This window comes from Bufo bufo, chromosome 2, assembly GCF_905171765.1.
Source record: "Bufo bufo chromosome 2, aBufBuf1.1, whole genome shotgun sequence".
NCBI lineage: Eukaryota > Metazoa > Chordata > Amphibia > Anura > Bufonidae > Bufo > Bufo bufo.
Genome location: NC_053390.1, coordinates 212,479,791 through 212,494,264, shown reverse-complemented (window position 1 = coordinate 212,494,264; position 14,474 = coordinate 212,479,791). Strand labels below are relative to the sequence as shown.

At 43.2% G+C, this 14,474-nt stretch overlaps 1 protein-coding gene across 4 annotated transcripts in view; it reads left to right on the top strand.

The window, feature by feature from the left end:
• The window catches only part of CAMKK2 (calcium/calmodulin dependent protein kinase kinase 2), a 100,582-nt gene that overhangs the window by 54,620 nt on the left and 31,488 nt on the right, over window positions 1-14,474 (top strand). For all 4 annotated transcript variants that reach the window (XM_040416115.1, XM_040416112.1, XM_040416113.1 and 1 more), the window contains exon 6: window positions 1,657-1,790. In XM_040416115.1, coding sequence (XP_040272049.1) covers window positions 1,657-1,790 — 134 coding nt within the window. The remainder of the gene's footprint in view (window positions 1-1,656; window positions 1,791-14,474) is intronic.

Sequence of the window (14,474 nt, the reverse complement as noted above, 5' to 3'; positions counted from 1 at the left end):
ATGTCTGTAAAGCGCTGTGGCATATAGTAGCGATATATAAGTGCATAAAATAAATATCCGTCTTCAATTTTTCATCCGTTTTCCTCTTGCGGCCACGTACAGGGAGGTTGGATACAGTCCTGTAGACTTTAAATTTCTGAATAATATGTGCAATTGTAGGAGCAGGAATATCATGCTCTTTGGAGATGGTCTTATAGCCTTTACCTTTAACATGTTTGTCTATAATTTTCTTTCTAATCTCCAGAGACCACTCTCTCCTTAGCTTCCTTTGGTTCCTGTTCAGTGTGGTATCCACTATGACCCCAAACAGCGCAGTGACTACTTTTCATCCTTTAAACAGGCAGACTGACTGAATACTAGTTTGTAGACCTCTGTGATGCTAATTACAGGACACCTTAGTTTCACATGTCACTATGGTCAAATTATTTTCAGTCTTTTTCTACATCATTTTTGTCCAGGCCAGTTTCTTAGTTTGTTTCATAAAATTATTGTGTTGAACCACAATTCTAAAGCTTAAAGGGAATCTGTCACCTATTTTGACCCTATTAAACCGTTAAAATAGCAATGTGCAATAAAGAACCTTCTTACCTACATGTGTCTTCTTTCTTTTATTCAACTTTTCATTCTTATAAAAAAGCAATTTTTCTGATATGTAAATGAGGTTCCAAGGTGCCCAGAGGGGCGTTATTACTCTGCTCTGGTGCCCAGTAACGCCCCTCTTTAGTGCCCAGCCGGCCTTTCTTCCAAGCCCAGCACGCCTCCTCATAAATAAATGTCCTCCCATATATTGGCTGAACGGCGCCGCCCCCTCCACCACGTCATTTAATTTATTCACTTCATCGGGCGTTCCTTCCTCCTCTCTTGGCCTACGGCGCCGCCCCCTCCCATTACGTCACATGTATTCATAGCACCGGCCCTCCCTTCCTCCTCTCCTGTCTCAGAGGCAACAGCGCTCGGATTATGTCACTGGGCTCGACGCATGCCCAGTTACAATATTGAGGCTGTTGCCCTCTGGAACAGGAGAATCGTGCAGGCGCAGGCACTCACCGATACTGCGCCTGCGCGGGATTTCTGAGGACAGAAGAGGAGGAAGGGAGGGCCGGTGCTATGAATACATGTGACGTAATGGGAGGGGGCGGCGCCGTAGGCCAAGAGAGGAGGAAGGAACGCCCGATGAAGTGAATAAATTCAATGACGTAATCGGGAGGGGGCGGCGCCGTAGGCTAAGAGAGGAGGAAGCACGATGGTGCAATGAATAAATTAAATGACGTGGTTGAGGGGGCGGCGCCGTTCGGCCAGAATGTGGGAGGACATTTATTTATGAGGAGGCGTGCTGGGCTTGGAAGAAAGGCCGGCTGGTCACTAAAGAAGGGCGTTACTGGGCAACAGAGCAGAGTAATAACGCCCCTCTGGGCACCTTGGAACCTCATTTACATATCAGAAAAATCGCTTTTTTATAAGAATGAAAAGTTGAATAAAAGAAAGAAGACACATGTAGGTAAGAAGGTTCTTTATTGCACATTGCTATTTTAACGGTTTAATAGGGTCAAGATAGGTGACAGATTCCCTTTAACACATTTGCACATATTATTTTACTTGCAAATAACTTCCATTTTCCATTTACCTTTACCTAATCTTGCTCTCTTCTCTTCAAAGGTCGCCCACCTCCCAGGGGAACAAAAACCGCTTCTGATGGTGGTTCACAAGCCAAGGGACCCATTGAGCGTGTCTACCAGGAAATCGCAATTTTAAAGAAACTTGACCATCCTAACGTTGTTAAGTTAATTGAGGTAATTTTGAAAACTGAGATTTAGACATTAAAAGGTTATCCAGCTTTCTAATATTTGAAGGCCTATCTTCAGGACAGACCATCAATATTAGATCGGAGGGGTCCAAATCGCCTTTAAAATTAGAAAAAACATCCTGAAAATGTCACTTGTTTTGTTTATATACATGTAATTTATTATTACTTTTGCACAATAAAAACATTTTGAGAGGAATTATTTTTGGGATGAACTGTAGTTTTCATTGACGTTTTAATTACATTTTTAAATGTATTTTTCTGAACACTTTTGAACTTTATTTACAGTATTGTTTGGTCCCACCATTGTATACCCGGCACAGTGCCGTAAATATGTGCCTAGTATTGTAGCTGAGTACTATTCACTTGAATGGGACTGAGCAGAAAGGCCAAATGACCATTGAATGTGTCATCACAGGCCGATGAAGAAGCAGCATCTCTCGCATAAGCACTTCAGATAGCTATTCAATTCCCGGAAAACCCAGGTAAAAAACCAATACATTTTTTTGCTGATGTGCATTTAGTTGGACAAACACTTTTTTTCAGCTGCTTTCACTTTTTTTCACTTGTGCTACAAAAAAAAAATTCAAGTTGGCCAATTCAGTTTTTTTTTTTTCTATTGTAAACTTAAAAATGTAAAAATGTTTGAGAATTAAAAAGTTTTTATTTCCCATCATTCTGCATTCAATAGCCCATAATGACAAAGTGAAAACAGAATGTTCAAAATGTTTTGATAATTTATAGAAAAGGAAAAACTAAAATATTACATTTGACATAAGTACTCAGTACTTAGCTGCAATTACAGCCTCCATTCTTCTTGGGTAAGATGCCATAAGGTTTGCACACCTAGATTTGGGGATTTTCTGCCATTCTTCTCTGCAGATCCTCTCAAGCTCTGTCAGGTTGCATTGTTTGGCGCTCAGCCAGAATGACCATTGAGTTCTTGGTGACCTGTCTTACCAAGACCCTTCTTCTCCGATTACTTACTTTGGTCAGGCAGTCAGCTCTAGGAAGAGTCCTGGTTGTTCCAAACATCTTCCATTTAAGAATTATAGAAGTCACCGTGCTCTTGGAAACTTTCAGTGATGCAGATTTTTTATTATTTGTTGTACCCTTCTCCAGATCTGTGCCTCCACACAACCCTGTCTCTGAGATCTACAGGCAGTTCTTTTCTCCTCATGGCTTGGTTTTTGCTATAATATGCATTGTCAGCTGTGAGACCTTTTCTACTGGACAGGGCTGTGTCTTTGTATATCATGTCAAATCACCACAGGTGGACTTCAGTTAAGGCCTCATGCACACGACAGTATTTTTTTGCGGTCTGCAAAACGGGGTTCCGTTGTTCCGTGATCCGTTGCCATGCAAATGATGGGTAAAAAACGGACGCGGACGCGGATGACAATCTTGTGTGCCTCCGTGTTTTTTCACGGACCCACTGACTTGAATGGGTCCGCGAACCGTTGTCCGTGAAAAAAATAGGACAGGTCCTATTTTTTTGATGGACTGAAAACACGGATCACGGACGCGGATGACAAACGGTGCATTATCCGAGTTTTCAAGGACCCATTGAAAGTCAATGGGTCCACAGAAAATCACGGAAAACGGAACAACGGACACGGAACACAACAACGGTTGTGTGCATGAGGCCTAAGGTGTAGAAACATCTCAACGATGATCAAAAGAAACAGGAGGTCCCCAGAGCTAAATTTTAGATGTCATAGCAAAGAGTATGAATACTTCTGTCCATAAAATTTTTGTTTTTCCTTTTTAATAAATTGCCAAACATTTCTAAAATTCAGTTTTCTCTTTGAGTGCAGATTACAGTACATTAAGATACAGTTTTTGCTGTTTCTTTTTTTTTGTTTTTTTTAAAGCAATTTTTCCAGTTATTTAAAAAGCTCCTTCTAGCAGGATCAACTCTTTTAAACATGTTCTATTTGTTGTTATATGGAGGCACGTAGAAAACCAACAGAAGCTCTCCGTAGTGCTTCTGTGGGCTTCCGCAGCCGTGATATGGAGTTTACACGGCCGGTGTCTTTATATCGCGGACCCACTGTTTGCAGGTCAAAATATGGGCATCGTCCGCACACGTTGGTATGCATGAGCCCTCCTTATACGGTGTTGCATACCTCCTGTATCCAGTGATGTCTCCTCTAATGAAGATATTCTCTTTCCTCATCTTCTCCATTCAGACCACCATGACAAACAGACATCTGGTTCCTACTTTTCCATCATCCTCCCACCTCATGAACACACCATCCTGCCACCCCCAATACTGTGCCTGCTGTGCTCCCTAATACTTTACTGCAGAAACAGTTCCCCTGAAAATACTAGTACCACACAAATAGTGCCTCCTTGAATATCTATTAGATCACAATGCCGTAAAAAAAATAACTGCGCCCAGAAAATAGTGTCCCTAATGTTCCCCCAAAATAATTGTGCTAAACTGATTCTGTGCCAGGGTGCCCCCCACAGTAATAATTGTGTGCATGGTGTTAAGTGCCCCCAAAAGTAATAATGCCCCCATTGTGGCCATACTAGTAATCATGTTCCCCATTGTCCCCAGTAAGTATAATTCTCCTTATAATGTGCACCAGTACAAAAACGACCCCCTTATAATGTGCATCAGTGCAAATACCCCCTTACAATGTGCACCAGTACAAAAAAAATACCCCTTTCAGACTAGACCTGCATATCAGATCCTCAGATGAGACCCCTGGCATCAGACCTTCATGCCAGACCCCCAATATCAGACCTCAGATCAGACACCCTTTTGTGAGACCCCATATCAGACCTCAGATTAGGACTCAATTTCAGACCCTCATTCCCATATCAGACCTCAGATCAGGCTCCCTTTAGACCTCCATTTCAGACCCCCACATCAGACCTCAGATCAGGACTTTATGTGAGACCCCACCCCCATATCAGATATCAAATCGGACCCCCTCCCCCAAGTATAAGACCTCAAATCAGACCTAACCCCCCCCCCCCCAAGTATCAGACCTCAGATCAGAGTTGAAAATAAATAAGTTAACTTACCTCTCCTGCTCTCCGGGTCCGGTGGTCTCCCTGGCTCTCTCAGCTCCTGGTCTTCTCTGGGCCCACGCTGCAGTCACCTGACTTCCTGCAGCGCCAGGTCATAGTGCACACACTACGTCCTAACGCTGTACCACTCACTAATATTCGCTAAGACACACTGCATCTTATAAAGCAAAAAATACAGCGCCACTGGCAAGGGGGCCCTGTGGGTCCACCTGTCTAAGGGGCCCAGTCACAACTGCGACCCCTATAGCTACGCCACTGGTCCGGGTTCAGATATTGATGACCTATGCATAAGATAGGTCATTAATATCAGATCAACAAGGATCCGACTCCCGGCACCCCAGACAATCAGCTGGATTGAAGAGAACACTGCGTTTTCAAGTGAATGGGATGGAAGAGCGGTTATTGCACCTACTCACTGCTGCAAAGCTGGCGATGAGGAGGCAAACCATAAAGAGAAGGAGCGCTGCGTTGTGTTCAAACAGCTGATCAGTGAGGGGGCTGGGAGCTGGACCCCTGCTGATCTGATATTGATGACCTATCCTGAGGATAGGTTATCAATATCGGAAACTGGAAACCTGGCTTGTGATTACAGGTTCTGTTGTTTAACAAGAAAAAAAGCTATGATGCAAATGAGGGTGTCGGGGCACTAAGGGGTGTGGCTAGCACTGGAAATCTGTTGCCCTGACAGGTTAGGCCCCGCCCTTCGGTGCTCGGAAGCCCTTATTTGTATATAAGAATAAAAGTCTCAGGAATGCCGCAACCAACTTTCACAAGACAGATATAATTTCAATCAGGAGGAAGCTGCTACTGATTACAAGCAGCTTACTTTGTACTGCAGTTCTACTACAGCAAAACAGTATTTTATTTTCCCTGCTGCCTGAGAACAAAAAAGGATAATCAGAAGAGTTAACCATGCATCCCACCCAAAAGAGAAAAAATATATCATATGAATTATTTTTATTTTTTTTAGTACATTTGCAGGTAGAACATAAGATTTCAGCCATGTTTATCTTCTGACATAATAGGAGGCTATGATGCCTTTCTTTTCACGGATGAATGTCTTTGAGTCATTTTGCTTTCCACCTATTATTAATACCCCTGTTTATCATTGGGGCTGCTGTATACACGTTGCCCCTGCAGCACTAGAGGGCTTTTGGGGTTAATTCAAAATCCTTTAGCGACCACTACAGAAGATCCTACATCAGTTCCCTTGGAAACATGCAAACTGGATGAGGTCTATGCAAAGTCGGAATAAGTGAAGCCCGATTAGCCTGGTTTTTATCAAAGCTGTATATTCCCAAGTGTAATAAAACATTAGAAATGATACTACAGCCGTAAAAGATTGTATTACTGTTTAACCGGCTTTAATATCCCAGCAACAATTCGCTGTTAATAAAAAGGAATAAAAGAAGCTCATACCAACAAATGTAAAGCAGCCAGAAAGTGTGTCTAGGGCCCCTTTCACGCCAGTTTTTTTTCTCTAGGTATTTGGATATAACCCTGTTCTTGATGTGTTATTTATTTCATGGCTGTGCAGGAACAGGTTTATTTGCCACAACATACATTTTTGCAAAGAAATCTTTCTAAAGAGCATAGAGGAAAAATGTTGTGTGAAAGGAAGAACGTTTTTTGTTTTTCATTTCTTTTTTCTTCCGTCGGCATGCTTCTCCCTCCCCTCTTACAGCATGTTGTAACAGATGCAGAGAGTGAAATTGCAGCTGCACCCCCCCCCCCCCTTCCCCTTCCCTCTCTGCCTTCTAGTTAAAGAGGACCTTTCACCAGAATAAAGTATCTAAACTGACTATACAGACGTGTAGAGCGGCGCCCAGGGATCCCCCTGCACTTACTGTTATCCCCGGGCGCCGCTCCGTTCTCCGGTTATAGCCTCCGGTATGTTCATAGTTAGGCTCCACCCAGGGGAACCTGCCGGCGTCTCTTTCTCCTATGCTGTAGCGCTGGCCAATCGCAGCGCTCAGCTCATAGCCAGGCTATAACCGGAGAACGGAGCGGCGCCCGGGGATAACAGTAAGTGCAGGGGGATCCCTGGGCGCCGCTCTACACGTCTGTATAGTCAGTTTAGATACTTTATTCTGGTGAAAGGTCTTCTTTAAGTGTTCTTGCATGGCAAGGCCACTTACTGTTATCTCACATATATATTCTTATTATTATTAGAGCCAAATTTACCACCCTAACTCCTCCCACAGTTTTTATACTACATAGACAGTAATATACTGAAACGTGCGGATTGTTCCCGATTGGTGCGGATTGTTCCCGATTGTGGTCCCATAGGAATGAATGGCGGAATGTTCAAAACTAGAGTGGGAGCTGAAAATCAGGACATAATCTCTAAACTGTTAAGGGACGGGTGCTCTTGCTCAGTAGTGATTTCACCCAATCACAAAACAATGTAATCTACGTTTTCCAAATAGCAGGCACTCACCAACTGGTTATATATAGAGTAATCAATAAAGAGCGGTTAATATAAACAATTATATCATTTATTAAAAAATATAGTTAAAAACTACCCCAAAATAAAAAATCTCTACAGATAAAAATTAAGGCTTATGTATAAATAACGTGCAATTAACAGTCATCTTCGTTCACAAGATTAAATAATCATTTGCTATTGCTTATAAATCCATATATCCCAGAATTTCCAATATTGATCGATAACAGTCTTTTGTTTGCAAGATTTGCTAGTGGCTCCAATAATCTTAGTATTTATAGCAAGTTATGGTGGTGATTGATGGTATTTCTTTAAACCAATGGCATGTATCCTGTTATGCTTAGTAATATTTTGTATGTTGCTTTTTATGATTGGTAACAATTTGTATCAGTGGTTAATAGTGACCTCCAGTAGTTATCAACAAAGGTTGTCAATAGCAACAATAACATCAGTGGTTAGTAGCAGCAGTTGTTAATAGCAGCGGTTGTTAGCTGTGATAGTCAATAGCAGCGATAGTCCATAGTAACAATAGTTAATAATAGCGATTACCACCAGCTGCAGAATTCAGTTATTCGTACCACCAGCAATTGTAAACAGCGGGTAATGGTGGCTATAGTGACCGTGGTATTCAATAATACTAATAGCTTGTGGCAGCATTGGCAATGGCACAGTTCAACAGTGTGGTATTCAAACTATCTTGAAACGGCTTAATTTTGCTCTTGATACTTGCCAGGGATTTGTTTATGACAGCCGTGTTGGGTACCTTAGTGAGGAACACTCATGTGTTTTAAACCCACTGTTTGGTTGTTTTGTAGAGTCACACTGGTTAAGGTGGCGTCCCACTCGATATTCAGTGTACTCACCCCCCTTGATCACGGTGTCTGTGATGTTACTCCAGTTTGGTATCCGAATGTGCGCTTGTGTTTGTTCCTGCTACGGCCCAGCGTCTCACGTGATGACCGTAGTTCTCGCTTGAAATCCCGCAGAATTCAAAGATTGCTGTAATATTGGTTGACAGCAGAAATTCGGCTAACAAACGCTGTTAGTAGTATCCAAAATCTTTCATCGCTGTTTTTCTAAATATAGAAAAACCTTAGTAGTTAATGTAGCTTAGTATAAATTTTCGATTATATAGAAAAAACGCATGTGCGATTTTCATGCGTTTTTCTCATATTTTAGTTTTATATTTAGTTTCCATAGTACACTGCTCAAAAAAATAAAGGGAACACTTAAACAACACAATGTAACTCCAAGTCAATCACACTTCTGTGAAATCAAACTGTCCACTTAGGAAGCAACACTGAGTGACAATCAATTTCACATGCTGTTGTGAAAATGGGATAGACAACAGGGGGAAATTATAGGCAATTAGCAAGACACCCCCAATAAAGAAGTGGTTCTGCATGTGGTGATCACAGACCACTTCTCAGTTCCTATGCTTCCTGGCTGATGTTTTGGTCACTTTTGAATGCTGGCGGTGCTTTCACTCTAGTGGTAGCATGAGACGGAGTCTACAACCCACACAAGTGGCTCAGGTAGTGCAGCTTATCCAGGATGGCACATCAATGCAAGCTGTGGCAAGAAGGTTTTCTGTGTCTGTCAGCGTAGTGTCCAGAGCATAGAGGCGCTACCAGGAGACAGGCCAGTACATCAGGAGACGTGGAGGAGGTCGTAGGAGGGCAACAACCCAGCAGCAGGACCGCTACCTCCGCCTTTGTGCAAGGAGGAACAGGAGGAAGACTGCCAGAGCCCTCCCAAATGACCTCCAGCAGGCCACAAATGTGCATGTGTCTGCTCAAACGGTCAGAAACAGACTCCATGAGGGTGATATGAGGGCCCGACGTCCACAGGTGGGGGTTGTGCTTACAGCCCAACACCGTGCAGGACGTTTGGCATTTGCCAGAGAACACCAAGATTGGCAAATTCGCCACTGGCACTTTGTGCTCTTCACAGATGAAAGCAGGTTCACACTGAGCACATGTGACAGACGTGACAGAGTCTGGAGAGGCCGTGGAGAACGTTCTGCTGCCTGCAACATCCTCCAGCATGACCGGTTTGGCATTGGGTCAGTAATGGTGTGGGGTGGCATTTCTTTGGAGGGCCGCACAGCCATCCATGCGCTCGCCAGAGGTAGCCTGACTGCCATTAGGTACCGAGATGAGATCCTCAGACCCCTTGTGAGACCATATGCTGGTGCGGTTAGCTTTGGGTTCCTCCTAATGCAAGACAATGCTAGACCTTATGTGGCTGGAGTGTGTCAGCAGTTCCTGTAAGACGAAGGCATTGATGCTATGGACTGGCCCGCCCGTTCCCCAGACCTGAATTCAATTGAGCACATCTGGGACATCATGTCTCGCTCTATCCACCAACGTCACGTTGCACCACAGACTGTCCAGGAGTTGGCAGATGCTTTAGTCCAGGTCTGGGAGGAGATCCCTCAGGAGACCGTCCGCCACCTCATCAGGAGCATGCACAGGCATTGTAGGGAGGTCATACAGGCACGTGGAGGCCACACACACTACTGAGCCTCATTTTGACTTGTTTTAAGGACATTACATCAAAGTTGGATCAGCCTGTAGTGTGTTTTTCCACTTTAATTTTGAGTGTGACTCCAAATCCACACCTCCATGGGTTAAAAAATTTGATTTCCATTTTTTAATTTTTGTGTGATTTTGTTGTCAGCACATTCAACTATGTAAAGAACAAAGTATTTCAGAAGAATATTTAATTAACTCAGATCTAGGATGTGTTATTTTTGTGTTCCTTTTATTTTTTTGAGCAGTGTATTTATTCGTACTATACTCCTTTATGTACTATTTGGGTAATAGTGTTCAACAAAGTAATATCTACTGCTTCTTATATTGGTTATTTCAGAATTTTCATAGGTTCTCTTCAACTATTTGTAGAGCATCATTGAAAGATGTGTAGATGTATCGAAGTGTAGATATTAGGTAGAGTGCCCTCCACCAAGGGGAGATCGGAGTGCTGGTAAAACAGCCTGACTCCGATGTCCCATCAGCAAAGGGCACCCACCCCGTTCTCACAAGAAGCCAAACAATTCAAAGTCTGAATTCAAGCCATCCATCCGGTAGTAAGGTGTTGTCTAGCTTCCTATCTTGACATTTTTGCAATATGGTCACCCCCCCTCCAATGTACCTCTATCTGCAGCAAATGTTAATTTGCTTGGATCTTTATTATGATGGTATTTAAAGTGCTTAGAGTGCTTTTCATAGCCATTTCGAATTTTGTTCATGTGCTCTGAGATTCATGCTTTTAAGGCTACTTTCATACTAGCGTTGTTTGAATCCGGCGTTCAATTCCGACACCGGAACTGCCCGCCGGATCCGGAAAAACGTGTGAAAACTGATTACATTTGAATCCTGATCAGGATTTTGATCACAATGAAAAAGTGCATTGGAAAAAACGGATCCGCCATTTATGGACTTTAACTTTTTTTTTCACATTTTTCGGGTTTAACATGCAAAAGCCGGATCCGGTTTGACTGAACACACAGCGCCGAATCCGGCGTTAATGCAAGTCAATGGGAAAAAGACCGGATCCGTCGTTCAGTCAAAGTGTTCAGGATTTTTGGTCGGAGGTAAAAATACAACATGCTACGTTTTTCTGAAAAGCCTGATCAGTCAAAGACTGAACTGAAGACATCCTCATGCATCCTGAACGGATTAGGCCTCTTTCACACTTGCGTTGTTGGGATCCGGCATGCACTTCCGTTGCCGGAGGTGCCCGCCGGATCCGGAAAAACGCAAGTGTACTGAAAGCATTTGGAAGACGGAACCGTCTTCCAAATGCTTTCAGTGTTACTATGGCACCCAGGACGCTATTAAAGTCCTGGTTGCCATAGTAGGAGCGGGGAGCGGGGGAGCTGTATACTTACAGTCCGTGCGGCTCCCGGGGCGCTCCAGAATGACGTCAGAGCGCCCCATGCGCATGGATGACGTGATCCATGCGATCACGTGATCCATGCGCTTGGGGCGCCCTGACGTCACTCTGGAGCGCCCGGGGAGCCGCACGGACTGTAAGTATACTGCTCCCCGCTACACTTTACCATGGCTGCCAGGACTTTAGCGTCCCGGCAGCCATGGTAACCACTCTGAAAAAGCTAAATGTCGGCTCCGGCAATGCGCCGAAACGACGTTTCGCTTAAGGCCGGATCCGGATCAATGCCTTCCAATGGGCATTAATTCCGGATCCGGCCTTGCGGCAAGTGTTCCGGATTTTTGGCCGGAGCAAAAAGCGCAGCATGCTGCGGTATTTTCTCCGGCCAACAAACGTTCCGTTCCGGAACTGAAGACATCCTGATGCATCCTGAACGGATTTCTCTCCATTCAGAATGCATTAGGATAATCCTGATCAGGATTCTTCCGGCATAGAGCCCCGACGACGGAACTCTATGCCGGAAGACAATAACGCAAGTGTGAAAGAGCCCTTACTCTCCATTCAGAATGCATTAGGATAAAACTGATCAGTTATTTTCCAGATTTGAGCCCCTAGGACGGAACTCAGCGCCGGAAAAGAAAAACGCTAGTGTGAAAGTACCCTTGATAGTCTTTGTTCTGCCTATGTACTGCTTTTTACATGGGCATTCTATTATATAGAGGACATTAGCTGTATTGCATGAGAGGAAGGTGTCTATTTCGTATGTAAAGGCATTGCTTGTCGAAGTTATGTTGGTTGTTTTTTTAGGGAACTTTGTATTCTTGCAGTTGCTGCATGTGTTGCACCTATAGAAACCTTTAAGATTGAATAGATTTTGGGAGGGTCTGTCTTTGTGTTTATTTTTCACAGTTGGTGCTACTTTGAGCGATAGGCTTGGTGCCCTAGTATATACAATTTGCGGTCCTCCAGTTAATAATGGGCCTATCAGTTTGTCGTTTAAAATGTGATGCCACAGTTTTTTTTTATGATTGTTTCTATTTTCCTATGCTGGGCATTATAGGATAAAATTATCCAAATTCTTTCTTCTTTCTCCAAATTTTTTGTTATCTTTCTAACTTCTGATTAAAAAAAGGGATGATTGCTAAACTGCCACCACTCCCTCATTTTCAAGCCCACCTACACATCTTATATCAAAACATTCAGCTATCCCTGCTGCCACTAAAAATGTCCTGATAGTTTTCACAATATGACCATTTGTTTGCAACTCACGCCGCCTATTGACATTCAATGAAACTCCACTCTAGCCACCTCAAATTTGAAGGGCAACTGCGACTGTGCCTTAATTTTTAACATTTCGGAGACATACTATGCAACAAAATGTAGGTCTGGGTCTTGTGATTCTCACAATATAAAGCTCTTCGCTGTAGGATTTATAATTTTTAAATTGCAACCGTTTGAAGATTGCAACCGCCAGTGAAGTGAGCAAGTTGGAGCAGTTTGTTTTTAACCGCTCTTCTCTGCCCTTGCTGTAGAGTGAGTTGCCATAGGAACCCAGGTGTGTGAGCAGCCAGCAGAGTGACAAAAGCTAGAGTGTGAGCTGAAAAATCAGGACTTGATTTCTAAACTGCCACCACTTCCTCATTTTCAAGCCCACCTACACAAATCGGCTGCTAATGTTTTTTATAAATGTGTGTTTTAATGTAACTGTGAAGCACAACATTGCAATTAAATGTGCTATATAAATAAATAAAAGTTGAAATGCATTTCTCACTCTATCAAGCTTGCCATGTGCACTTTTTAAATTTGATCAATTAATTGGTTAGTGTAATGTTTACTATCTTTACTCACTCCAAACACTCCACACAGTTACTCTGCCCAGTCCAACCTTTCCACAGTTAGGCCTCTTTCACACTGGCGTCGCGTGTGAGGGCCAGATAGGATGCGGGTGCGTCACGGGAAAATGCACGATTTTTCCGAGCGAGTGCAAATCGTTTTAATGCGTTTTGCATGCGCGTGAGAAAAATTGGCATGTTTGGTACTCAGACCTGAACCCGGACTTCTTCACAGAAGTTGGGGTTTGGGTTAGTTGATTGTAGATTTTATCATTTTCCCTTATAACATGGTTATAAGGGAAAATAATAGCATTCCTAATACAGAATGCTTAGTAAAATGTCCATTGAGGGGTTAAAAATAATAAACAAATTTAACTGACCCCATCCACTTGGTCGCGGATCTCCTCTTCTTTCTTCAGGACCTGGGTAAAGGACCTTTTGATGACGTCACTTCGCTCATCACATGGTCCATCACCATGGTGATGGACCATGTGATGAGTGCAGTGACGTCATCAAAACTCCTTTACGCAGGTCCTGAAGAAAGAAGAGGAGATCCGCTACGCGACCAAGTGGATGGGGTGAGTTAAATTTGTTATTTTTTAACCCCTCCATCCCTAATTTACTTAGCATTCTGTATTGAGAATGCTATTATTTTCCCTTTATAACCATGTTATAAAGGAAAATAATAAAGATCGGGTCCCCTTCCCGATCGTTTCCTTAGCAACCATGCGTGAAAATCGCACATGATTGCGATTTTCACGCAGCCCCATTCACTTCTATGGGGCCTGCGTTGCTTGAAAAACACACAATATAGAGCATGCTTCGATTTTCACGCAACGCACAAGTGATGCGTGAAAATCACTGCTCATGTGCATACCCCCATAGAAATGAATGTGTCCGGATTCAGTGCAGGTGCAATGCTTTCACCTCTTGCATTGCACCCGTGCGGAAAACTCGCCCGTGTGAAAGAGGCCTTACTCCAGCCACTCCAACCACACAACAGTTACTCAAGCCACTCCACCCAGTTACTCCGCGCACTCCAGTTGTAGACTACTGGTGGAGGCAAGAACACTTCACACAATTTCCCCAGAAATTGTAGCTTTTCTAGTTACAGCAGTTACTTTGGTTTTGTTTGGAGGCTTAGGAGGTTTTATTAATGATAGGGACCCTTTATTTCTGCAAAGCTGCACTTTTATAAGGCTGGATTCACAAGTGTTTATGGCATTTTGCCAACTTTTTCTGCATTTTCTTGACTGTTGTCTTTTCTGGAAGATAGTAAGGCCAACTTCAGATATTAGCTAAAAGTCTATGGGAATTATGAAATGCAGTACACATTTTTTTTTTCTTTTCAAAGTGGCATATTTTATCTTTTTTTCCCCAGCCATTTTTCCATACCCTTCTCTGTGAGGAGAAAAAATGTATCCCACACTTGCATGAAGGAAAAATGTCACAG